The sequence below is a fragment of the Eublepharis macularius genome, chromosome 7 (genome assembly GCF_028583425.1).
Source record: "Eublepharis macularius isolate TG4126 chromosome 7, MPM_Emac_v1.0, whole genome shotgun sequence".
NCBI lineage: Eukaryota > Metazoa > Chordata > Lepidosauria > Squamata > Eublepharidae > Eublepharis > Eublepharis macularius.
In genome coordinates this window covers 43883883-43911672 of record NC_072796.1, presented here as the reverse complement: position 1 = coordinate 43911672, position 27790 = coordinate 43883883, and the positions used below count along the sequence as shown (strand labels likewise).

At 45.0% G+C, this 27790-nt stretch overlaps 1 protein-coding gene across 1 annotated transcript; it reads left to right on the top strand.

Annotated features, from left to right (window-relative positions):
* Nucleotides 1–16788: 16788 nt before the first annotated feature.
* On the top strand, nt 16789–21349 carry PPP1R3G (protein phosphatase 1 regulatory subunit 3G). The gene has a single exon (XM_054985737.1). The coding sequence runs from the start codon at nt 16937–16939 to the stop codon at nt 17954–17956; it is 1020 nt and encodes a 339-aa protein (XP_054841712.1). The 5' UTR covers nt 16789–16936; the 3' UTR covers nt 17957–21349.
* Nucleotides 21350–27790: the final 6441 nt, after the last annotated feature.

Below are 27790 nucleotides of genomic sequence, written 5' to 3'. Positions count from 1 at the left end.
CTGGTAGAATGCTCTGTCTACAGAGACCAGGGCCTGACAGGATTTACTATCTGCCGGGCCTGTAAGAGTTGTTCCGCCAGGCTCATGGCTGAAGTTGGGCCTCCACTGGCCGGAAGATGCAACATCTACCCCCCTCCCTGTAAAAGTTGCCCACCACTGTTTGTTTTTCAGCTGCTGTTACTGTGCTGCTATAGCCAGTTGTACTGCTGTATCGTTGGTTATTAGTTGTATTGCTGCTGCCAGGCAAAAGAGTGCTGCTATTTTTATATGATGTTTTAATGTTTTAATATGGAACATTTTAAAATGATTTTAAGGTTGTTATCTGCCCTGAGCCCGCTTGTGGCGAGGGCGGAATACAAATATGATATAAATAATTTGCCAACAGGAAATAATAGGTACAGCAGTTGCCCTTAGGGGAAAATGCCCATAAGAAAGCACACTTGTCTGTAGGGAATGATGGAAAGCATGCTTGCCCACATGGAATAATGGGGACAGACTGCCCATAGGGAATAATGGAGAGCATGCTTGTCCACAGGGAATAATGGAGACAGAAACTGCCCATGCAGAATAATGGGGACACAGATTGCCCATAGGGAATAACAGAGAGCACATTTGCCCACAGGGAATAATGGGGACAGTGATTGCCCATAGGGAATAATGGAGTCTATGCTTGCCCATAGGAAATAATGGAAATCACAGTTGTACAAGGGAATAACGGGGACAGCAATTGTCAATAGGCAATAATGGAAATCATGCTTGCCCGTAGGGGATGATGGAAAGCACGCTTGCCAACAGGGAATAATGAGGACAACAATTGCTCATAGAGAGTAAAGCCTATGAGATAGCAGTGAAGGTGACGAAGAAGGAATTCTTCACTGCTACCATTGTGTCCACAAAATCCTGTCCAGCACAATTGTTTAGAACTATTCAGTTGTTGGTCTCCTTACCACAAGGGGACCGTCAAATTAATGATTCAAGTAGTAGTTGTGAGGCTTTGGGGAGCTATTTTGCAGGCAAAATCTTGTCTCTCCACCATGATCTGCCAACCACAGTTGAGACAGTGAGGGAACTGGAGGCTACTTGGCTGTCTTCTGGATCTGTATTAGATCATTTTAGCTTGATCTCTCCAGATGAGGTTGACAGGATCCTGCAAGGGGTTAGGCCACCACCTGCCCCATGGACCTCTTTCCGGTGTGGCTGGTGAAGGCCAGGGCCGACAGGCTTCGGGATTCAACCTCTCCTTCAACTCCAGGGTGTTTCCTGGAATGCTGCAGTGGTGAGGCCTCTCCTGAAAAAAACATCTTTGGACCCCACCAACCTGTCCAGTTACTGCCCAGTTTCGCACCTCCCGTTTCTGGGCAAGGTGATTGAGCGGGCAGTGGTGGAGCAATTGCACATTTTTCTGGATGACTTCTCTGTTCTGGATAGGGGTGCCAGCCTCCAGGTAGTAGCTGGAGATCTCCTGGAATTACAGCTGGTCTCCAGGCCACAGAGATCAGTTCACCTGGAGAAAATGGCTACTTTGTGAGGGTGGACTCTATGGAATTACACCACGCCAAGGCTCTTTCTCTCCCCAAACCCCACTTCCTCCAGGTTTCTCCAGGTTTCACCCCCCCGCCCCAGATCTCCAGGAATTTCCAGGAACACCCATACTGGATGGGGGATACACTTCTGGGTAGCAGTGTGTGTGAACAAGATCTTGGGGTTCAGATGGAATGTAAGTTAAATAAGAGCAGCCAGTGTGATGCAGCGACAAAAAGGACTAATGCAATGTTGGGGTGCATCAACAGCAGCATAACATCCAAATTGCAAGATGTCATAAGGGCACATGATCACTCTCTTTAAGTATTTGAAGGACTGTCACTTAGGGAGTTGTTCCTGTTGGCTGCAGAGGACAAGACTCCCAATAATGGATTTAAATTAAGGGCGGGAAGGTTCCAGTTGGATATTAGGAAGCACGGTAAGATGGATTTGAAGGATTATAATGCCACTGGCACTGACCTCCAATGAAACCATTGTATCCAAGAGAGATAACTTCGCCATATGGAGTTGAGTTGTAATGGAAACAGATCTCCAAGTGCCATGTGGAGGAGTTGGGAACTCTACTATGGAAGGGCCTCTGAGCGATATAGTGACAAAGGGGCTGCTCTCCAAATCAGCTGCTGTCACAGACAGTTTTAAAATCTCTTCTTTGGAGGTTATTAGTAGTTCTTGGAGATCTCCAGGCAGGTTGGCAACTCCTGTAAAGAGGTACTTCAGACATCACTGTTGCCAATATCCTTTTAAAGCCTACACATTGAGGTTATGTACAAGGAAGGATGATTTTTCTGCAAACCTGGGATAGCCACCACGTTTTCAGAAAATGCCAAAAATTAAAACATAATGAGGGAAGTTAAAATCCTCCCAGAACAAGAGACTGAGATCTCACAAGATCATGATTACCATTGTGGGGGTGCCTAGCAACCCCACCAGAAAGGAAAGCTTTCAGCTTTGAAATATATAGAAAGCTGTGACCAGGTGGTGAGAAATTAACAAAAACTGAAGGGGGTGGGGAAAGGAGAGTGAAAAGCAAGGCATGGGAATCGGGAAGGGGGGTTGAAAAACAACAAAGTGACTGCAGACAGGGAAGAGAAAATGAGTATGGGGGGGCAGGAAAGGGAAGCAAAAAGTGGCAAGTGTGTAGTGGGGAGTAGTTAGGATTTCTGTGCCCTGTGAATCTTGTGAGCCTTATTTGTCATTATCTAAAGCTGTACATTTTTCTACATAAATATTTTTATGCTACGCCTTTTGAGATATTAAAACATTGTCTTGAAAAGCATTCCATTCATTCCCCAAAGAAAAAAAATCATGGGATTCTTTTCATCATTCTCCCAAATTTTACAACAGAAAAATGGAGAAAAAGTCACGGGGAAAAGGGGGGGTCCCTTTTTACATTTTTCCCCAGCCTTCACATTTCTATTCAAATCTCCACTCATGTTCACTGGATGGCCTTGGGCGAGGAACATTCTCTCTGCATAACCTACTTCATAGTCTTGTCAGAATTAAATAAGACTATTAGACCATATAACACCACCAGACTTTTCAGGGAAAGATGCAGAGTCAAAATCGCCGCCACCTGGTTAAGGCCCTTCAAGCTGAGGCCATGAAGCTGTCGAAGCAGCAGATGACAGCTGGCAAGGATGCCGCCGACTCTGCGGCGCGAGCGATGGCGACTTCGGTGGTCCTGCGTCGACACACCTGGCTCCGGTCCACGGCTCTGCCACCCGAGAAGAAGGCGAAGGTGGAGGATTTCCCGTTCGAAGGTCCCCAGCTCTTCTCGGAGAAGACGGATGAATCCCTCTCCCTGATGAAGAAAAACCAGCAAACAGCCAAGTCCCTGGGAGTCGCCCCTTCTGCTCAGCCGTCGGGTCCGAGGTATCGTTACGGTCGGTTCCGATCCTATCAGACCCCCTATCAGCCTTACCAGCAGCGTCAGGGGCGTTTCTTCTCGGGCCAGTCCTACGGCCACCGATCCTACTTGGCCCAACAGCGTCACTCTTCCAGGCGCTCCGGCCGATCCAAGGGCAGGCAGCAACCCTCCTCACCTAAGCCATCGACCTCTGTGCAGAAGCCTTCCGTTTTCTGACTGAGCCTGGATGCTCCCCTGTTGGCCTCTGAGGACACTCCCTCTACTGCCCGGTTCCTGGACAGGCTTCGGCCTTTTTTGCCCTGTTGGCAACTTGTTACCTCTGACACTTGGGTCCTGTCTATTGTGGCCCATGGTTACAAATTGTTATTTGCTGATGCACCTCCCCTTTCTCTCCCCCCCCCGTTGTTCTCCATGTTGTGATGTTGTGTTACACAATAATGTTATAGAGTTGGTGAACAAAGGTGCTGTCCGGGTGGTCAATGTCGCTACTTCCCCTTGGGGATTTTACTCGAGGTACCTCCTTGTGGATAAGAAGGATGGAGGTTCCCGGCCCATTTTGGACCTTAGGGGCCTCAACAGCTATTTAAAGGTTGAGAAATTTCGGATGCTGACCCTGGCACGGGTCATAGAGCTCCTAGAGGTGGGCGTCTGGTTAGCTATTCTAGACTTGAAAGACGCCTACTTCCACATCTCCATTTTTGAAAGCCACAGAAAATACCTACGGTTTGTCTATGGGGGTTCTGTGTATGAGTATACAGTGTTGCCCTTTGGGCTGGCCTCTGCACCCAGGGTCTTCACGAAGTGCATGGCCACCGTGGTGGCATATCTACAGTCCAGGGGATGCTTTATCTACCCATACCTGGATGACTGGCTCCTGGTGGGACCCTCTGCTGACTCTCTCCAGGCCCATATTGCCCTCACTTTGTCTGTGCTGGCAAAGTTGGGCTTAGTGGTTAACGGGGATAAGTCTGTCCTGACTCCGGGCACGGCCATTAGGTTTATTGGGGTTCACTTCGATTCACTGCAGGGCAGAGCCTACCTGCCCCCGGATCGCTTGTCCAGGCTTTCCTCTTTGGCCTGTCACTTTCTGCACAACCGGTATCAAACTGCCCTTTTGATCCAAACCTTGCTTGGCCTTATGGCCTCCTCCACAGGGGTGGTTTTCTTTGCACGCCTGCATATGAGGCCTCTGCAAAACTGGTTTGTCCGGAGGTATAACCCCCTCACTATGGGACAGCACCAGAGATTCTCCATCCCCAGGGTGGTGCAGCGCTCTCTGACCTGGTGGACTGTCCCTGAAAACCTGTCCAAGGGATGCCCTTTTGGCCCCTTTCTGGCAGAGGTCACTGTCTTTACTGACGCCTCCAACTTGGGATGGGGAGGGCGCTGTGGGCGGCTCTCAGCCCAAGGTATCTGGTCCCCTACTGAGGCAGCCATGCACATCAACCTCTTAGTGCTTAGAGCGATCCGTTACTCCCTTGCTTCTTTTGCAGATGTCATTCGGAACAGGAGGGTTCAGGTCCTGTCGGACAATACCACGGCCTGCTATTACCTCAACAAGCAGGGAGGAACGGTCTCGCTCAAGCTCTGCAAGGAAGCAACGACTCTTTGGAAATGGGCCATGGTCAACAACGTTCTTCCCAAGGCCGTGCACATTGCTGGGGAGCTCAACACCGCAGCAGACACGTTGAGCAGGGTGTTTCTGCCTCAGCACGAGTGGTCCCTCAACAGGGCTTACCTCAACCAGGTTTTCTGCAGATGGGGTACACCGGTGATCGACCTCTTCGCCACGGCCCACAACAAGCAGGCCCCGCTGTTCTGCTCCCGGGCCGGAATTGGCCGTCACTCCCTAGGGGATGCCTTCCAGATACCCTGGTCCCCAGGGCTCTTTTATGCCTTCCCGCTCATGCACAAGGTCCTCTCCAGGGTCAGGGCCTTCAGCACCCACTGTATCCTAATTGCCCCACAGTGGCCTCGCCAGGATTGGTTCCCACTCTTGCTCTCCCTTTCACGGGGGCGCTGCCTGGCGCTGCCGTCGGCCCCGGACCTGTTAGTCAGGGACGGGGTCAGGCACCACCACGTGGCAGTTCTGAGTCTGGCTGCCTGGCTCCTGTGCGCCCCGGAGTAGGCCTCTCCTCGGAGGTCCTTAAGGTCATTCTGAATGCTCGGAAGCCGTCTACCAGGCTGTCCTACCAGAGGAAGTGGTCACGGTTTTCCCGCTGGTTGGCCCCAAAAGGGGTCTCTCCCTTTGATTGCCCTTTGCCTATGATTCTTGACTACCTCCTGTATTTGTGCTCGCAGGGTCTAGCCTTCTCGAGCATTAAAGTCCACATGGCTGCAATCTCTGCTTTTCATGAGCAGATTGATGGAAAGACCGTTTTTACCCACTGGCTTTCCAAGCAGTTCCTGAAGGGCCTCTTCAAGACCTTCCCTCCTAGGGCCCCTCCCATCCCTCAGTGGAGCCTGTCGCTGGTTCTCTCCCAACTAATGCTCAGGCCCTTTGACCCTTTGTTCACTTGTCCCCTGCCTCTGCTCACACAAAAGGTGGCCTTTCTGGTGGCGGTCACGTCCTCTAGGCGTGTTGGGGAGCTGTCTGCCCTGCGGTGTGACCCTCCCTTCCTGCAGTTTTTCCCTGGTACGGTCATGCTCCACACTAGCATGGAGTTTCTACCCAAGGTGGTCTCAAAGTTTCACCTGCAGCAAAAGGTGGTCCTCCCTTCCTTTTTTCCAACACCCTCATCCCCAGGGGAACGGGCACTGCACACGTTGGATGTGAAACGTGCTTTATTGTTTTATTTACATCGCACCAAATGTTTCAGGAAGTCTCCTGCCCTGTTTTTGTGTTACTCTGGGCCTCATAAGGGCTCACCTGCTTCTGCCCAGTCCATCTCTCGCTGGATTGTGTCTACCATTAAACTCTGTTATCTGCAAGCTGGAGTCCAATGCCCTTTGTTGGTTACTGCTCATTCCACTAGAGCGCAAGCTGCTTCTGCTGCCTTCCTGCGAGGAGTGCCGCTCCGGGACGTCTGCCAAGCTGCGACCTGGTCCACTGCAGACACTTTCATCAAACATTATTCTGTGGACGTGAATGCACGGCGTGACTCAGCTGTTGGCACGGCTGTCCTGCATTCTTTGTTCAAGTAGACACTCACACCCGCCCCCATTGGTGAGATGCTAGTTATTCTCCCAATGTGGGGCTGCACAGAAGGACGAAGACGATAAACAGGGTTTCTCACCTGTAACTGTTGATCGTCGAGTCTCTTCTGTGCAGACACACATTCCCTCCCACCTACCCCGCTGTGAGTGCTTGGTTAACTGAGTTTTTCTCCGGCGGCTCAGGTGAACTGAGGGAATGCCGGGGACGTTCGGATATATATGCATTCAAAATTGGTGGGAACACCGGCGCGCATGCGCGGTGGATCTGAACGTCCCCTTCACATTTCTAAAAGCTAGAAAAATCTTTTCCGCGGCTGGCCTGCGCCTGCGCAGTCCCAATGTGTGTCTGCACAGAAGAGACTCGACGATCAACAGTTACAGGTGAGAAACCCTGTTTTTCATCCCCTTTTTTAGAAGCCCTTTCTAGATAAAGGGCTTTTGGCCAATTATAGAGCAGTTTCCGTGTTTTTTTTTTCCTTTTAAGAAACTGATTGAGTGAATAGTGGCAGAGCAACTTCAGGTTTTCTGGATGAGTCACCTGTTCTTGACCTTTTCAGTCTGGTTTCAGGCCTGCCTATGGGACACAGATAGCCTTGATTGCTCTGGTTTAGTGATCTCTGCGATGTTGCTGATTGCTAAGGGGAATGCTTCAATTTTTGAAGCGTTTTGATCTCTTGGCTGCCATTGACACAGTCAATTGTGTGGTATTGTTACAGAGCTTGGAGAATAGAATAAGGGTTGGGGAACAATCTTTAAGTGGTTTCGACCCTTTTTATCAAGCTGGGTCCAAAAGACTGGCATTGGAGATTCAGCATCTGCAGCAAGGAATTTATCCTGCAGGGTTCCCTGGGGTTCTCCCTGTATACTTCAGCCTTTATGTAATGAAATAGAACAAGATTGTCTGAAGCTTTGCAACAGGATGTTATCAATATGCTGTGACAGGAAGCTGCCATCCATGTCCAGAGCTAGCATACGAATGCTGTGGCTAAATTACTATGTTTTTTTCTTTGTAAGCTGTACTTGAGTCTTTTTTTTTTTTGGAGCAAAGAAGTATAATAACATTCGATTTATATACTGCCCTTCAGGACAACTTAACACCCACTCAGAGCGGTTTACAAAGTATGTTATTATTATCTCCACAACAAAACACCCTGTGAGGTGGGTGGGGCTGAGAGAGCTCTGAAAGAGACTGACCCGAGGTCACTCAGCTGGCTGGGTAATCAAACCCAATTCTCCAGATTAGCGTCCTGTGCTCTTAACCACTACACCAAGAGAACCCTACAGTGTTTAAAGTCACCAACATAAACAGCAAAGTGCTATGTTACAAATTCTGCAAAATGATTAACGTAACAATAGATATTTTTTTAAAAAAATACTATCCTGGAAATAAAGGGTTTTTAAAAGAAGGGTTTGCCCTACTAGATGAAAAGAATTATCATTCCCAATAAGCTGCTATTATATCCTGATAGACAGGATACTGATACTGCTCTTCAAGGAATATATCCCTGAGCAGTTCTTGCTGACTTCTTTGAGAGAATGACAGATGGGAAACTGAATTGAAAAGACAATAACTTGTCCAAGGCCAAAAATGGTAAGATTTGAGCATTATTTGAGGAAGCTGTTGCATTCCAAGCAATTAGATGAAGGATCCCTAAATGTTATGAAAAGACATTTCCTAAGGTATAAAAAGGGCTTCTCAGGAAATTCCCTTCGTTCTTGTTTGGGAGGTTACAAAACCATGACTAAGAAATCCAGTGTGTGAATATGGTTACATATGATGGCAATAGACAATAAAAGCATTAAGCAAGGCAGGATGTCAAAAATATTTCTTGCAAGGAGTAAATAACTTATTATCTATAAAGATGACTATTTTAAAAGAATAGTATTGCTATGATAAGGGCACGTGTCTTGTAGATGCCAGATGCTTCCTACATGTGGTTTTTTTATCCTTGAACACAGTTCTGATCTGTTCCTTCTTTAATTTTTTTTTACAATAATACAAAATTTTAAAAAATTAAAAAATATATCAGGCTATCAATCTACCTCCAAAACAAGACCAATATATTACCAACTTATTCAATATTCAGCGTTCACTCTGTAATCCGTATTTTTCTGGATGACTCTGGTCAGGCCTAATTCAAATGTAAGTGATTACTTAAAGAAGCCTTAGGTATAGCTTTCCTATATCAGATCATTAAGCTTCTGGCAAGATGTATACCTAAGCAATGTTCTCCGTTTGTTATGGGTATAGTTCACAAGTAAAAATATTACTAGAGAATCCATGCTTCCATTATATTTTTATTAAAATGCAACAATCTGCATCTTTAACATTAAGTAATTAAAAATTGTAATACCATCCTTTGACTTTACAGGCACATACAGTTAAAGAAAAGTGGTTACATAAGTCTCAAGCATTTCATCTTACCCCAAAGTAGGCAAGTTTCACAAGGCAAGGAAATTTAGAGGCCAAATCAATTTAGAGTCCCATGTTTACATATTTTCAAACCATCTTCCAATCATACCCAGCCTCACATTCTTATACCTTCCAAAAACCATACAAAGTCATCCTTACTCAAATATCTTCTTAACGTATACAAATGCTGCATTAACTTATTCCGGTTCCTTTTTGTCATAACAAAGAATACTAAAAACAATGATTATAAGTTTCTCATACATATGATTATCGGTTGGACCCCAAACAATGCACCCAATATTTGAACTAAATCTTCACTTCTGTATTTTGTTGAACATTCTTGTCACTCTCAGATGTTTCTAGCACCTGGGCTCCAATACATACTGTATCCTTGATATTACTTACACTATTCTGATCTATATGCCATACTACTATGTCGCTCCTTTGTTCCTTACCCCTCTCCAAGGCTGTTCTATTCGGGACTCCCTATTTGGCATGTTTAGCTGAGAGACCATGCCAGTCCTGGTCCCAGTCTGCAAAAGCATCCTCCATCACCTTTGAAGAAGACCAGCAACTGCTCCCCTACATTTCTGGCTACATCTATGACCATTTTAAGGTTACATCAGAACAAAACAAATATACAGTCAATGGGCTTAGAAGGGTGTAGCTCTGCTTAAAATGGCATCGAACAAACATTTTTCTCAACGTAATAAAGGTGAGTTTGAAATTTGAAAAAAGAATAATAGATTTCTTTGCACTTTTTGTCTTGACTGGTGCTCAAGAGTCAAGACCAGGAGTGAGATATAAGTGTTGCACCAGTTGGCAACAGTGACTACAATGCTATTAGGTTCAGCATTCATGTCAACAGAAAGCTGCCCCTCAAATTCAAAAGAATTACTTTTGATTACAAAAGAGGCAATTTTGCTAAAATGAGGAGACTAGGAAAAGGGACAATTAAGAGAGTCAATTTCCTCCAGGATGCCTGGAAACTATTTAAAATTACACTGAGGCCCAGATAGGGCTGCCAGCCATTGGTTGGAAACGAGTAGGAGAGGGAAGGGGTGGGGATGGGGGAAATGACATTGTGCCAGCAGAGTGATGTCACTTCTGGTAAATACCTGGAAGTGATGTGCCTTAACGTTGGTGTGATGTCAGTGTGGCAGTCTAGAATTTGAGCAAAACTCTATGGTAAAACCATGGAGATTTGTTCAGATTCTAGAGCTGTACTTCTAGGTATTTGCTGGAAGTGATTACTTACTACCAGTGCAGCACCACTCCCCCTCCCCCCACACCTCAGTGGCAACAGACAGGGAGATCTGAAGCACTGAAGCAGGAGACCTGGTCTCCCTATGCCCAGACAGAACACATACTTAGGGTTGCCAGGCCCCCTCAACTTCCTGGCGGGGGATAGGGACCTGGCACTTACCTTGGGGGAGAGGGGAGTGCGCTCGTGTGTGTGCCCCCACAAGCACGATGATGTCACTTTGGAAGTGACGTCATTGCATGGCCCCTGGGAGCGGGCCCAGGCTCCACAGCGGCTCAAAACGGGCCCGATCTGTGCTGAAATGGGCCCGTTTTGAGGTGCTGCAGAGTGCAGGAGCACTCCTGCGCTCTGCAGCGCCTCAAAATGGGCCTGATCCGTGGCAAAACGGGCTCAAAACAAGCCCAATTTGGGACGGAACAGCTCCGTTTTGAGGGGCCGATCCCAAAATGGCCCGATCCCGGGGGCTGCTGCGCACGGGAGCATGCACGGAAGGTGCGTGCCCCCTGCTGGTTAGATAAGTGGGGGTGGGGGTGGGGAGCAGGGTGGGGGATTCCCCCACCCCCACCGGGGGTCTGCCATCCCTATACATACTTCAGATCAAGAAAGATACCACCAAGTCTAAAAGGAACACCTTCCTATTTAACAACTCAAGTCAAGGACGCCATAAAATAAAAAGGAAAAAGGCTTCTTTTGAAAAGTGGAATGTTTCCTCAGTTAAAGTGAACAGAGAGAACACAGGTTCTGACAAAATAAAGGTAAGTTGACAGTAAAGGAAGCAGAGCAGAGAATTTGAGGAATGGATCAACTTTCACATGATATTGTCTTAACCTTGACTCGTAACTATTCTTGCTGTTCTAGAATGCATATGTGATTTTGGTTCTTTCTGGATATAAGATCAATACATCAGAATCTGATTTATTTGGTAAGAAGGCGTCAGACAGTTTTTAATTTGTATGGCAATCAAAACAACAAAGTATGTAGGACTCTTTTAAACATAAAATGTATACAATTCATTTAAGGTTAATTATACCTCTCATAGATATCAATGCTTTCTTGACTAAAGAGCTGGGAATATATTGAATTGCAATATGGAACAGAAAATTGAATTAAAGGCTAATGTAATTTGCATGTTCATGCATAATGACTAATCTGTTGCAATTTAAACCATAAATAGAATATAATTAAATATCAGTGCATGCATTTTTAATAACATGTTTACTTCATTATACCCTGTAATTCTGAAATGCCATCTCCGATGATTGGAGGGGGACATAGAGGGTTTTTAAAAACTTCTAGTTTTACCTGTCCACTCTCCCCCCCCCCCCCGCCCCACACACATTACCAGGAAAAGGAGAATGAGGTTTTATGTATTTCTGTATAACTTTGTTCTCCACTAACAGATCAAGATTGCTGTTTGGAATATGCCATTGTGTGTGTGTGTGTGATGTAAATAACAGTTTTGTATGAAAAAACCTAAAGTTTAATATTAAGAAATTGTACGGTTATGAGGTAAATGTTAGCTGATTTTACATCGGGGGGGGGGGCAAAGCTACAAAAAGTCTAGGCCTCTGGGTAGCCTTCCATAGCCTGAAGCTGATGCACAGTTACCATTGCCAAGGGAGTGGTTTTCTTCCTGAAGTTTCCAATAAGTCTTTCTCAGATTTATCTGGAAAAGAATTTTAAAAGCATCACTTCTGCTTGGTTAGTTAGTGGATGATTTATAGCATTTACAGAGCACTCCTAAACAGAAAAGGAGGAAGAAGTGCTTAAGAAGGTGAGCTGAAGAGAGAGGAGTCAGGAAACCTGGCGATTACTCACCACTAGCAGGAGTGCCATCCCTCCTCTTGCTGGTAGCCAGGAAGACCTGGCAACCCTAGGGCCAGGCCTGATGGCCACTGCACAACTGGACCACACTTTTTCTAGGGAGAAGCTGCAAGGGGGGGCGGAAGGAGGAAAAGCTGAAGATGGGGGGGGCAGATAAAGCTAGGCTAGGTGGGGGTAGGAAGGAAAGAATGAAGCTGGAAAAGGAGAGAGCCTATGGGGACTGCCAGGGAAGGGAAAGAAGAAATAGTGGGAAAGAGGGATACATGGGGAAATGGAATCCCCACCCCCAGTTGTCATATATCTAATTCCCATGAGTGGCTCTCATCATATGGATCAAAACATCTTCAGGGGGGCATCTACAGTAGCTGATATACTGGATAAATATGGATAATTCCAGGTTTATAGGATGATACACAAATAAATAAATATGCTTTTAAAAAAACCAAAAGTAATGAATGCATGGTCATTGTGGGAGAAAACCCAGTGTTCGGATAGCATTTGAGGTTGCTGTAACCAAATGGTACTTAAATATGTTTCTTTTCTAATGAGGAAATAAGAGGAGGTACAGCTGAGAAAGGAAAAGGAAATGGGAAAGTGTACAGGGGCTGTAGTGGAAAAGCACAGAGGGCTTTGACAGGAGGACAATATTTAGGATGGGATGGGAAAATGAAAAAGCAGGGGAAGATAAAACAGGTGGGGAAAGCAGGGGCAAGAAGCCAGTAGGGAAGCCATTGAGGGGTGGACAGGGGTTTCTCCTCCCATGTGGGTCCTATTTGTAGTAATTGTTACATTTCCCTTTGATCAGATACAATCTCTCTCTCTGTTTGCTATGTTTCTTCTTGTTCCTTTCTTTCTTATCTACTAGTATCAGGGACTGCTGCAGGCATACAAAGATATGACACAATGTAAAGGTGACAATATCAAATGTAATTTTTCTTTTCTATATGTGAACGGGATACGTATATGTGTATCTTCACAGTGATCACTACAACAATGGAACCAGACATTTTTCTTGGCCACTGGATCTCCCTGCCCCAAATTAACTGTCCTAAAAGGAAACTGTACACTGGCTGTAATTTCCTTAAAAAAATGAAATGGAGACTCTGACTTTTATTCTATTCTGTTTTGATTGAGTAAAGCAATCTGTAGTGTGGGAGAGTCTCAGGTGACTTTAAAACAAACTGTCCAATTTCTGCCTGCAAGCTGCTTAAAGCAATACTCAGAATTTCAGTGTTCATGCTGGCAATTTAGTTGCCAAAGGATTCTGCAGTTTATGATTTAATTAAAAGTCTCTGAGCAGTACTCTGCTCTCATTTATATTGGTACAAAACATCTGGGTAAGTTCTATTAAAGTCAGTGGCATTTCTCAGTGAATAAAGTGGAATGGCTAAAAGTAGGCTGAAGCTGTGGTTCACCAGAGCAGTTAAACTGAAACATTTGGGATTCTGCTGATATCCTGGCTCCAGATAAAAAAGCTAGCACTGCACCTCTACAGCACTATAGGTTAGCTCATAGCCCAAACCTTTGCCTGCTTAAGACTATGGCTATAAAATAATTAAAATCCAAGTTGCTTGGCTTGACACACTGCAGGTGATTCAATTTGGGATGAGGAACCGTGTTCCTGTTCAACAGGTGTGACTTTGTCTGGATAATGCCCCTATATTGTAGTATAGTTCTTTTTAGCTTGAAGCAAGATGAGGCTGAGTCTTGGGAAAAGGGGAATCAATCTTATTTTCCCTCTTTTCATAATGATCAAGTGTGACAAACCTGGCCTGGTGAAAAATGTCTGTCCCTTTAATGAGGCTTCATGTGTGGAAAAGGGCGGTTGAAGCTTTTAATGGCCTGGAGGCAAATAATATCATCTGGTAAATAACACTTCATTCTCTATTAAAGTGGCAGGCCTTTTTTCTACAGGCCAGTTGGCAACTCTAATTTAAAAACACAGGTTTTAAAAAAAACATATTTGAAAAATCGGTAATTTCACCTTTGCTCAGTTCTGGAACAGGTGTTTTCTTGTGAACAGTTTGCACATTCAAGATAGCTCATCTCTTCAGAGCTTCCTTTGCCATTCCTTTGCATTCCCCTACATAACTGATACTATTAACATAAGTACACACACATACCTACTAAGTCATTTTCTTACAAGTAATCTCACTATCTGGCAGGCTACTTTTAAGCTACAGAAGCAATTTCTGCTCCTACTGTATTTAAGTCAGAGGTCCTCAGTCTTGTTGAGGACCTCCGGAGACTTTTGGAATTTTGAGAATGGGTAGAATGGCCAACTCCAGGTTGGGAAATTGGTGGATATTTTCTGGTAGAACTGGAGAGGGTGGAATTTGGGGAGGGAAGGGACCTCAGTGGGGTGGCGAGCTGAGCCACAAATCAGTTACAATGTAAATGTAAGCAGCGTTACACCCTTCTAAGATTTGAAATCAGTGGGCTTAGAAGGGTGTAACTGTTTACTATTGCTGTATTTGAATTTAGCACAGTTTAATAATTCCTGATTAATAATCATGGCCGGCCACAAATTTCACACCTAGGACTTGTGCAGGGAGCCAATTGTCTAATGAATTCTTTAATGTAACAGCCCAGACCTAAAGAGGTCTACTCAGGCATAATTCCCAATGAAGGTGATGAGCCTAAATCCTTTGGAATGTATCATTGCACTAGGCTAGAACAATAATTTGTAATTGAATTTGAACAAGCCAACTACAGTGGTTCCCAAAGTGGGTGGTGGGATTACCTAGGGGAACACTGAGAGGCAAGGGGGTGGGGGTCCTAGAGGTTGCCCTCTTTGAGCACTTGGTTGCTTATTTGTTTTGTTTGTTTGTTTGTTTTAAAGTTTTTATTTAATTATGCACATTAATAGTTACAATATTAAGAGAAAGTCATTAAACATTGATAACTAAGAAATCTTCTGTTACATATTAATATAATTTACATGCCCTTGTAACCATGAATTTTCTTACAAATGAGTATTTCAGCTTGGATTTCCATTAAAGGTTGATATACTAAATGATAACAAATCTTAACCTTATTATAGAGGATTCATATGATAAACATAGACGATTGAATTACTTTGATAACAATTAGATTATTAATAAAATACTGTTTAAGGAAGATATTTTCAATATATATAATGACTAAATAAGTATTATTATGAAGTCAAACCTTTTACCCATTGTTTACAGATATTAATAGAAGAACCAACAATGATAATATATACTCATTATTGTAACCCTTATAAACCTTGCTAAATTAACCCCCTTTCCCCTTCCCTCTCCCTCTGTCCCCTCTTACTTTACTAAATAGTGCTATTGAAATTGGATTAATTAAGTTGCTTAATAACAGTTCTCTATAGCCCAAGAGTAACCCCCTATAGACTATTTGGCCTACTACTACCAGCTTGGAGAACTGTAAATAACTGGGGGCCCAGTCTGTGAGCTCCATTCCCTCCCCACCATGCCTCTAATCTGATATTACATATATGCATTTTACAGTCATAACATTTTACAGGATATTTTAGTTTGCTATCAACTTGGATTTTAACATTTCAGTCTGTTTTTTCTTTCTTGTTAAATGTGTCTTGCTTGGGTCTTGTTTTCCTTAAAGGGTGATAACGAACTGAGCATTTTTCTTTTCTGTGATGTTCTATCTCTGATTGAAAAAGTCTCAGTGCCAAGATCTTGCAGTAATGTCTTTCCAGCTTCCTGATCTAAAACTTGGTAGATTGTATCTTGTACGCTGCTTATTTATGATTGATCAGTCTGGAGCCCAGAGTGAAACGACCTTGCTTCAAGTTTCTGCCTCTGCAAGGAAACTATCAGAATGTTTAGTAAACATGCCACCAGAGCTCTAGTCAGACTAGTAGACCACATTTTGAGAAACTGTCATCACTATGTATGTTTTTATCTGTCATTTTTCCAGTTTTTGCTGGTATGGTCTCAACATAATAGTATTGTTCTTTGTTTCAGAACAGAAATGGCATACACAGAAAAATCAAAGTAGAAATGTTACTATTTTGAATTTTATTGTTATCTTCCTTAGTGGGCAATGCAAACTGCTATTCTGAATAATGCTTTTTATAGGATAGAGGGCACTGGGGATAAGTTTATTGATGGAACCAAAGGACCAGAGGCTTGAGAGAGTTTGGGAACTACTGCTAATGGTGCAACCAGAGTGAACCACTGCTATTACCACAACAATAGTGCAATATGGATACAGCGGCCCCCGGTTACAAGTACTGCAGATTTCAGAACAGACCAAAAGGGATGTAAGCAGGATGGGAAGATTTTCTTTATTATTTTAAAGGAACAGCTTCCTGTGGCAAAGGGGGCTGCTCCTTCCAAATCATTTCCTCTCGTGCGCAGCTCCAAACTCTAAGTGGCCCTTAGGCTCACCATGGCGAAGCCCGGCCTTCGGCAAGGGGAAATCTGCAGCTGGCTCCGCTGAAGCGCACCCGCTGCCAGCTCCGAAGGGGCGTGTTCCTCACACCTCCCTCGCCCGCTTCCATTCAGCGGAGTGGGCGGGACCCCGAGGGGGTGCGTGCGCGCACCCCCGTTTGCGAGGGCAGCGGCTACGTGCATTGTAGCCTGTGGGAAATGTCTTTTTTTTCGTGCGGGTTCCTGTGGGAGGTCCCGCCCCGCCCCATTCCTCCCGGGGGGAGGGCTCAAGGAAGCGGCCGGGAGGGGCGCGCCCCCTTCCTTCACCACGCAACGGGGCTTCGCCTGCAGCCACGCAACGTGATAAAGTGGCTCTGTGCAGGCAGCCCGCAGACTGCCCGACGGCAACGCCGATGGGGAACGCCAGGCGAGGTTGGAGCGGGGCTCTGGCTGCCCTTTGAGCCGAGGGGAAGCGGCGGCGTCATGCCATGGAGGGTCGGGGTTCCGCGGTGCTCGGCTTGGGGCAACTCTTAGCTCCGTTTGGGGAGCGCCAGCTGCAAGAAGAGGCCGCCTCCCTCCCGCTATGGCAGAGCAGAAGCTCGGAGGCCGAGGAGGCGCTTTTGCAGGCGAGGGAGGAAGCGGGCGACTGCGCGGCGGGAGCTGCCGGGGAGCAGGACGACGAGGAGGCGCTGCGGGAGTTGCGCCGCCGCCACGGGCGCTCCCTTTCGCTGCCAGCCAGCCCGACATTAGCCGACGCGCGGCTGTCCCCGGGCAGGAGAAGCGCAGGCGGCGGCGAGGAGCACGGCGGAGCGGCTGGGGCGGCGAGCGACTGCTGCACGAAGTGCAAGAAGCGGGTGCAGTTCGCTGACTCGCTGGGGCTGTGCCTGGCCAGCGTGAAGCACTTCAGCGCGGCCGACGAGCCGCAGGTGCCGCCGGCGGTGCTCTCCCGCCTGCAGAGCTTCCCCATGCGCCAGCGGGACCTGGAGGAGTTCAGCGCCGCCCTGGCGGGGCTGGGCGGCTGCGCGGCGCCTCCTGCGGCGCGGGTGCTCCCGCTGCCGCAGGCTCGCCAGCTGGTGGCCCGCTTCGAGGCGGGCGGGGAGCGGCTGGACGCCGAGCGGCTGCGGCGGGAGCGCGTGTGCCTGGAGGAGGCCACGGGGACGGTGGTGGCCGGGGCGCCCTCGGACGTGCGCGGCGTGGTGCGGGTGTTGGGCTGCCCCGGCGCCAAGGAGGTGACGGTGCGCTACACTTTCAACGAATGGCTCTCCTTCCTGGACTCCCCGGCTGTGCCGCTGCCCTCCGACGGGGTGCCCGCGGCGTCGGCGGCTTCCAGCCCGGTGGAGCGCTACCAGTTCACCTTGTGCCTCCCGCCTGGCCTGCAGGAGGACACGGCCGTGCATTTCGCCATCTGCTACCGCAGCCAGCAAGGCGAATACTGGGACAACAATGGGGGCGTCAACTACACCCTGCGCGGCTCCCAGCCCGAGAAAGCCTCGTCGTCCCTGCAGTGAGGCTGCGGTGGCCGCGGTCTGGGGTCAACTGTCCAGCCTCCGCCGGCCGGGCGTGGAGGTGGGGAAAAGCCCAACGTCTGCCCGGTGTGGCCTCCCAAGCCCCTGCAATGTGGAGGGGCAACCAGCCCTCAACCTACCTGTGTGCCTTTCCTCTTCCAGCGTCCCCAAACCTGGAGGGCATCTAGTAGCCATCTGTGCCTTTGCGTCTGTTTTTATTGCCCCAAACCGAACAAGCAACATGCTTGTCAGGGAGCCCAGTCGAGCTTTGTGGAGAAATGTGGGAAGAGAATCTGAGAACTAAGGCCTGACCAGGACAGAGGGGCCAGAGGGCTTGGCCTTCCCCCATTTTCAAAACATTGGTGCACTCTTTTAGGCAGAGGGACTTGTTACTTGGAACCATTTTGCTGTGAATTGGATTGTGGATATATAGACTGCTGGGTCCACATTTTCTGGAATGCACTTTAAATAAGTTCAGAGAGGAGGAAGGAAGGGAGTTGACAATTTTAGTGAGTCCTAGTGCCTTTGGTGTGGAAGCCTGCAAAAGTTGACCTATCTTCACTTTCCATTACATGAAGACCTTTAACATGTCTAGAAGAATGCAGTATGATGGAGATTTTTAAGAGCTGGGGAAATAGGTGTTTGGGACATACTTTTTAAAAAGGTCTCTTTCTCCCTCTCTTCCAACTTGAATATTGTGCCTTGAATGAGGGGTTTTTCTACACTGACGAGACCAAACTAACGTTTTGCGTTTAGGAATAGAGGCATTCATTCTCCCAGCAAAGATGTAAAGTACTGTTGGCTTGATTTTTGTTTGTAATAGAGAGGTGTGTCAGAGAAATGGTGAATATAATCAAAAATTGGGGCTAGAAGAAATGCTGCTTTTTTAAAAGGTGGGGGGACTATGTATACTTTCTTGCACCTCTCACTTTTCACTGAAGTCTTTAGGCTGTGATCCACTTAATATTTCTATGTGATTATGTATGGTGTTAACTCCTAAAAAATAGCACATGTTGGCTTTTGGGATCTATGCAAGATGTAATTGCTGCGTGGGTGAATTCATTAAACCAGTAGGGGTGTAATAGCCATTGGAAAACTGCCTTAAAAACTAGTGTGCTCCTGGTATAAGGGTACATCTCTCCCAGTATTTCTAATAGTTGTATAGAGTAAGAAACTTCAGCTTGAAATCTTCTATCTTGCAGAACACATTCTCCTACACAATGGTTAAAAGTGCTGCAAACCTGTCCTCCTTTACCTCTTGCCACCTTATTCCATGCTGGCTTGTAACTGCATCTGGCACAGATTTTTCCAGAAGATTTTGCTGTTTAAGGAGGGTACAAGACAGCTCTGCATGCATCTGACTGACTGAGCAATGAGCAAGCATGTAATAGGATTTTGGGGAGGGTGACACCACCCCAAATTGTTGAATGGATCAGCCTTGGAGTATACAGACCAATGCTACTTAAAAAGTTAAGACCACCCCAGACCTTCCTTCCTTTGCTTTTTCACTTGAAATAGACTGGTATACTGTGACAATACCTGCTGATGGAGCAGTCATTGTTATGTTGCTTGTGATGTAAGCACAATCCTCTTCACTTAAGTGTCATGAATCCGTTGCTTAGTGGAGGGAACCCTATAAAAGCTATGCTTTTGTCGGAAACGGCCTGCACTTTCATAACCCTAAGTGGCTCATTAAGCTAGTTTGTAGAATTAATAACAGCAATCAGTCTGGGAAACTTGTTGCTAAAACAGATTTTGGAAGGGCCAATTCAGTGACCGCTTACCTGGGTATCTTCTTGTTGCTGGGATTATAATCAACCTAATGGTCATTGAGCTGTACCCTGAAAGTCCTGTTTTAGCAGCGATGTTGTATTAAAGCTCCACCTGTCTTATTAAATGGTTGAATAATTGACCATTTTAAAGGGACATAGCTGTTGTTATTCAAAGGCAAAATTGTAGGTATTTTATACTATTTATTCACGCACTAAAACATGGAAAGTTGGATCTTTTCCTCGTTTGGAATTGTGAAAATGTATACTGTGATTCAGGGTTTGTTATTGCCTAGAAGCATGTTAAAAGATTGACACCCCTGTAAGAGGAAAGTGCACACAACATGGACGTGGAGACAGATGTGACTAATGGGAAACTATTGTGAAGCTCCTGCTGGTTGTTTTAAGGGAGTTTGCATGCAAATTCTGTTGAAGACCTAGCATTCTAGAAGATGAAGGGAGATAGCAAAGAACCCCCCCCCCCCCGCAGAACCATGTTCTGTTACGTTTGAGCTTCACTTCCTGCAGCTGGCTGTATGAATGCATCTTCTCATAGAATCACTTGGCTGCTTGCTTAAAGTTTACACCTTTTGAGGAGACTGGGGGCCACCTCATAGTAAAGAAAATGTGTCTCCTCACTCTCTGTCACACATACTGCAAACAACAGTCAATAATGTAACACCTGAAAATCGGTAAATGTGAATCTAGGAGCCTGGCCTGTCACGGCCCCCAAACACATGCTATACTGCATGTTTGCAGCAACTGTGTCCCTTTCATCCATTATGGTGTTTCTGCAGTGAATGTGCAGTGAGTACTTGCTTTTCTGTGTTGTGTGGAGGAGCCAAGAATCCTGTAGCCACTTGGTGGTGTTGCAGTGAAGTATGTATAACAAACAAATGAAATCTGGGTATCTTTGGAAACTCCATGGTGCTCTTAAAAGAGTTAAACTGCTTTTTGTTGGGTTTTGATGGGGAGAGAGCTGACAGTCCACTAGTGAGTCATACTATATAACCTTGGACTCTGCTTTCAAAAACTATTTCAGTCAAAAGTTGCAATGTAGGTTTTTTGTTTTGTTTTGTTTTTTGTCCCAGTGGCCTAGTAGCGTGTGTACAGCAAAGCACAGTGCCTTATGCCACATTGAATGTTCTTAAACTATTGTCCAACCGGAGCAGTAATAAGCAGTCTCAAAGAAATAAATCATTCTTAGTCACTGTGTTGTAAATGCATTAAAAAGTGTGAAGGTTTTTATTTTAAACGAGTTTCCAAAGTATTTAAACATAGCACTTGAATAAGCTAGCACAAATATGCAGAATTCTTAACACTATCTTTTTCGTTTAAATGAACGTTGATATGGTGCCAAAGAGCCAGCAGTGAGTCACTTTGTGTTCAACATAAACCATGCTGCCATTATTGCCTTAAGGGGTAACAATCCTGTCATCTTGAGATGAGGAGGAGCTGGTTTATATTTTTTTCCCATGGAATAATGTTTATACACTGAAAAAAATCCATGCATGCATGCATGCCTAATAAACTTAAATACCTATGGCCTGAGTAGGCACTCTGCGAAATCTTTAGTTTATCATGTCATGCTGGCTGTGCACAAGAGAACTGTGGAGTTCTTCTCTTTTTAAAAAGAAAAGGCCTGAGATTGAATGTGACAGTTTTAGCTTGTGGCTAGATTTTTCAGAAGGGAGTGAACGGAGATGGGGCCTGGTATGTCCAAGCATCATCTGTCTGAACAAGATTATTCACAGCAAGTGAGGCGAAAATCTGTGGCATGCTGTATATTCTGGCAGAGATTGTTAAGAACTGGTTTCATCAGGGTAGATGGAGATTTTCTCCTGCACCTCTTGTGGGTAATCTTGCACAGACAACATTCTGAGGAAAACGTACTGGGGATGCAAACTGTTCACCTCCAGCCATCTTGAGTTCAAACTAGTCTAATGCATGGACTGTGTGGAGAATTGGCCTCTTTTTCAGGAATGTCAAATATATTTGCATCTTGAATCTTCCACAAGGGAATATGGAGGGGGGAGGCTGGTTGGGTAAAGGTTTTGTATAAATGTACTGTGGGAATTGCCTCAGTTACTTCAATAAGTAAGCATTGTAAACCTTTATGAATAAAATGCCTTGCCTTGCAAGTTAATGAGGCTGTCTGTCTGGTCCATATGACTGCATTGATTTTTGTCTCCAGCTTAATTTCATCTGTGTTCTATGGAGACTGTGCAAACAAATACCATGCTGGGGATTTCAGGCTTCACAGCGCTTAAGATTTTATTAGGCTGGCAACCTCAAACATTTCTTGTAAAAGACTCAATAACCTTTGTGTTATGTTTTATTTTGTCTCTTTCCACAGGGCTGGAGGCATTAAAATAAAGTTAGAAACCATTTTATAGCCGATCTTGAGACTAAGGTGGAGAAAATGAATTAAAAAGTTAAACCAGTTGCTTTTGTCAAACCTGGCTAAACTATCTGCATGTTCTTTTTTTCTAGAAATAGTTCTATGGCTTAAGAACTAGCATGGTGTTGGATTGTCTTACTGACTTCTAAATATTAAAGGCTGAAGTTACTCATGGAAAAAAACTTCTGCTGTATGGTTTGCACAGCTATGTAATTATCATCTTAGGCTGGTGTATTGCCTACTGTTTTTTTTCCCTTCATTCGGTGTTTGACTTCAAGTTAACAATTTGTACCCAAGTCTGAAAACATAGTAGCTTCCTTGGCCATAGGAATTTAAAGGGGGGGGGACACTCTGAAATAGATGGCTCTTAATATGCAATATTTCTTTCCGCTGAAAACTTCAGCCTTAGGTGTGGAAAGTGTCATAGCTGATCAGAGCTAGTGTGGTGGAGTGTTGACCTAGGTTCTGGGAAAACTGGGCTTGAATCCCCATTCTCCGATGGGAAGCTCACTGGTTAATCTTGAGCCAGTCACACTCAGTCTAACCTACCTCCCGGTGTTGTTGTGAGGAGAATAGTTTAAGTCACTGTGGGTTCCTGTTGAGAAGAAAGGAGGTATAAATGAAGGAAATAAAAATCTTGAAATAACTTGCTGGCCAAAATGTATGTGTCTATATATGTTTGATATGCAATTTCCATATAAAGCACCCACTTCTTAAGTGTGAGGAAGCACAGGCTATGCCAGTGGTTTTCTGCAAAATCTTAATTATGCACGTGGCTGTGATCATATAGAATACTCTAAGCACTTACAATGTATTGACATACAATTTGCTATGACTCATGGGTGTAGAGCTCAATGATATTGCCAGTACTTGAGGTATAAGATATGTTGTGTTCTGTGATTTCTTTTGAGAAATCCATACAGTACAATTGCTTGGCCTGTGATAGAATCATAGGGTTGGAAGGGATCTCTAGAGTCATCTAGTCCAAACCCCTGCACAACGTAGGACATTCACAACTGCTTCCCCTCCCCAGACACCCAGTGACCCCTGCTCCATGCCCAGAAGATGGCAAAACACCATCAGGATCCCTAGCCAAACTGGCCTGGGGAAAATTGCTACCTGATCTCTAGAGAATAATCCCAGAGGCCTCTATATCCCTTTTCTTGCCAAGACCCCCCCCCACCATGCAGGTGTAAGTGGAGCTGCTGATGGGGGGGAGGTGGAAAATTATACAAGGGTTAAGAGCTTTTAATTAGCTTCTGCAACCACAACATAGAATCACTGAAAATGCCTTAAAAGATTCATGGAACTGTACATAATATATAGTTTCAGCCTTAGTACAAGGCTTGGGATCATGTTGGTATGAACAAAGAGATTACTTACCTTTTCCAATGTGTCCCTCAGTTGCTGTGCATTCTCCTGAAATGAGGGTGACGGACGAAGACCTGGGATGTTAAATCAGCCCTGGGGCGGGCTGATGCAGGCCCCTGGTGCTGGCAGAATCACAGGGGCCCCTTGACATGGATCTGGGCCTTTTGGGTCCTAATGTTTTTAAATGCAGTTCACAATTGTGGAGATGTAGCTGCAGATGTGGCTAAACTAGGGACCAGGAAAACCAGTAAACCTATTTATTACTTTTTAAAGGATATCTCTTCTGAGTTTTGCTCGAGCTGGCTTATGTTCTGTGTTCCTGGGTTTCAGCCTTGATAGTAGCAGTTTGACAACAGGATAGTAATAGTTTATCCTTCAGTGAAATAAGTATAATCCACCAATTGTAACGTGACATTGGCCAGCTTTAGGACAGTCCGTGATACAGTGTTAGAGTCATTAGACATTAGATGGGATCACTCTACTTTTTGCTGCATTTCCTCTTTGCTGCATTTCCGGTATAGATACCAGGAGGAAAAAAGTCAAAAAAGAATTGTATCTGAGTGCTGCCAGGTTTCCAGATCCTCCTTATTTTTTTAAAGTCTTGGCTCTGGATTGAGATGTAGGGTGTCTTTCGGCTAAGTTCAGGACCAGAATCTGTCCCAGTAAGTGTGGGAAAGGCGGAGAATGGCTAAAGTGGCTGAAATGATTTTGTTTGTAAATGGCTACTGCAGACTTTAATGATAACAAGAAATTATGAAACATGACTTCAAGCAGAGCTTAAAAGGGGGGGGGCGTGGATTTGGAGGCTTTGGCCACTCTGTTGGCCCATGGAACTGGCAAATTGTGATGAGATTTCATATGATGATTGGGTTGGGTTTGGGGCTGTATTGGTGGGGCACAGAAGAAGTCTTCTGGCTCTCGGCAGTCCTGACTGCAAATACGCAGTTTGTTCTGGCTGATGAATAATAGACATTTGGTATAAAGTACAGTTCTTCAGGTTTCACAGTACAGGCCTACATGAGAGCTTTAACCTTGAACGTTACCAAGAGCTGCTCTGACACCTGCTTTGTAATAGATTTTTTTTAATGACTTGGCAAAACTCCTTGATGTGCTTTAGCAGAGGAACTTAGGTATTTTGAAGTTTGAGCTGAACACAGTCAAGTAATAATGTCTATTAGTTGCTGGACAATCCCCTTGTTTTGCCAGTTCACTCTAGAAACAAAATCAAGAAACCTTTTGAACATCCAGAATGTTCCCAAACACAGTTACTGCATTTGGCTTTGTAGGTCACAAGTACTGCAGGTACACTCTGCTTTAGCAAGATTCTCTAAACCAGCAATGATAGGTGTGGCCTGTGGGCCATCTCTGTTACATTTAAGGCCTGTATAGACCACTTGATTATGGAGGCACTCATAAGTGCCTCTTGCATTACAGCAATACTTTCAGACATTAATCAGATGACATTATGGGGTAAAGGATACTTCAGCCGGGGTGCTGCTTTTTTTGGATGTTTCCAGAATGTTGGTTGGACTGTGTACTTCAGCTCTTCGACCTCTGAAACAGTAAACAGCCAAATCTCAGCGTATGGTGATTGAATACAGTTCTTCAACTTGGTAAGAAGGCTGCTGGGATCAGGAACATGCCTGAAACAACTTGTTTTAAAGAAAACTTCACTCAGTATTTATTTATTTCACATTTCTATTCTGCCCTCCCTGCGAGCAGGCTCCGGGCAGATCACAACCCATAAAATATTTAAAAACATCAATAAAAATGTGGTTCTAATTATGCAGTGAGCCTTACAAACTAAAACAGGATGGTGGACAGCCTTCGCAGGGAGGGTTAGATTTTATACACCCCTTGTTGTTTCAGGCTGGTGGAGGCCCAGACCTCAGCCATGTGCCTGGCGGAACAGCTCTTACAGGCCCAGCGAAAAAATAGTCGGGAAATGGCATTGTCCTTACTAAGCAAGTTTGTGAACTAGCACCTATATTTATTATTCCAGCCACGCATGGCTCCCAAAGGAGCTTGTAAGAACGATTGCATCAGGACACGTCTCTAATGTGAGATACTGGGTGTGGGTAGGCATGTCTTCTGGTTTCTGCTACTTGACAAGACCACATTTCTCTTGGGGGTAGAAAGGGAGAGTGCAGAAGGAGCCACTGGTACAAAATTGAGTGGCCCTTGCATCTGCAAACCATGAGAGTTACGGTATTTTTTAAAAAGTTGCTGAATTGTGGGGGAGAGAGAATTAGAAGCCTTTCCTGTTGTGTTCAAAGTCCATTTTAGCACCCTTGAATACCATAATGACTAAAATGTCATATTAGCTTCAGTTGTAAAGTCAACTGCAGAGCTTTACTAAATAAATGACAAACAAAAATGCACATTGTTAAGAGTTTTTCCATATTAAATTTATTTCTTCTAACTGGAGTTCCCTGGGTGAACTCATTAGATACTAAGATGCACCTTTAGTGAGGTCTGTGATGCCCATGTAGAATTATAGCAATCTGGGTTACCCATAACCTTTCTGATCCAGGCCTATTTTAATCATCTTTGTCAGGTCTGCTTCTAGCTGTTCTTATCAGAAATTCAGCTACATCTAGAAAAACTAAAAATTTAATTTTCTGCTATCTTGTAATATTCAATAATGTATTACAATGGAGTTGTGCTCAAGAAATGTCTGAGTTGGTTTTGAAGAGTCACATTGGTGAGCTCTCTCCTAGTGTCAGTAGTATGCTGTGGAGGCTGTCAGTGTAAAGGAAGAATGGGAATCTCCATGTCTTTGACTGTCGGTGTGGTCTTTGATCAGAACTGTTCAAAGTTGTTCCACAATTGTTTTTTATTCTGCTTGGCAGAGACAAGTAGTTCTGCTCGACAGAACTGTAGGTTACCCTTCAGAAACTGTATTTAGTGTGTCTAAATGGCCAGATGCAAGCAAGGCAATGGGGCCTGAGGGGAAAGAAAACAGACTAGAGGGAAGGGCCGTGGGTCAAGAGGTAGGGGAAAGGAAGAAACATACCACTAATTTCCTGGTTGTGATCCTGTAGACAGTTTCCTCAGAGTTACACCCATGGGAAGAGGAAGTGAGAAGGCAGCCATTTTGGGTAGAAGAGTGAAGGGGCAACTTTTAACAGGTGCCGTTTACAGTGTTTCAGGGCTTTACCAAAAGCATCAGCTGCCATCTCATTTACACATTTTAGTGGTAATTAGGTAAGTGTAAAAGGGGGTGAATTACATTGCTTAGGACACCCGTTGAAATTTTAACTTGAAATCATCAAACTAGATGGTGGAAAGTATGTGTGTGCGCTCTACTGTGTGTGTGAGCTCTACTATGTTCACACAGGTTCTGTAGCTTAGGACAGCTATAGAACCTAAATAGACATGACATTTTCCTCATGCCCTCTCTCTCCTAGATCTGGGTGATCAGATGTGTGCTGTGAGTTCTGGGATGGGGACTGCAACATGTGATGACAGCAGACTATTTTCCCCTGATCTGAAACTGCCTCATAGAGCCACTTTTTGCCCTGTTGGGCTATATGTAACTTTCCCCATCAGTACATATGGTTTTTTTAGAGCTCTTTCAGGCTGTGAAAATGGTACTGGGGGATGAGGGTGGGGGAAAGGGCTTAAGACCCACAAACTGCCCTCTACTTGGTCTACCCATGTCTCACATTGCATGTTTGATCATGTAGACTCAAGGAGGATGGGAAGAAAATGTAATGTGTAGTTAAGCTGTTCAATTCTGAACACAAGAAAAGAGTACTTAAAGATATTCTATACAAATAGTATGAATACTGTTAGACTTCAAATACAGATTCATGAAAACATAGTTATTAAAAATGACAGTAATACAACATACTATCAAAGTTCCAATTCCTATCATTATCAAAAACAAATTATTATAAATATAGCCTCTAAAAAAGCACAGATGTGCAAGCCGAAGCACCTGCTTTTAAAAATACAGACTGTTTTACCCTTTTGTCCAGTTTATTGGATCTACAAGACTGGGGCTACCCGGTCCATAGTCTTATATCCAGGCAGCAAATCTTGAGAGAGATATGGGGAAAGGTGCTGTATTTGGGTGACAGAGTGGCACAAAGATGGAAAGTATGGAGAAGAGGAGCCCATTAAGAAGCTGCATTCCTAAACTAACTCCTAAATGGCCATCTACTACATTTTCATTTGAAGCTATCATGCCTACAGGACTAGTATCTTCCTCTGGCCTAAGACTTAAGCTACTGTTGATAGGTAGCCTAAAGCAGGAGGTAAGCAAGACCTGCAGATCTATTGGTTCTGTCA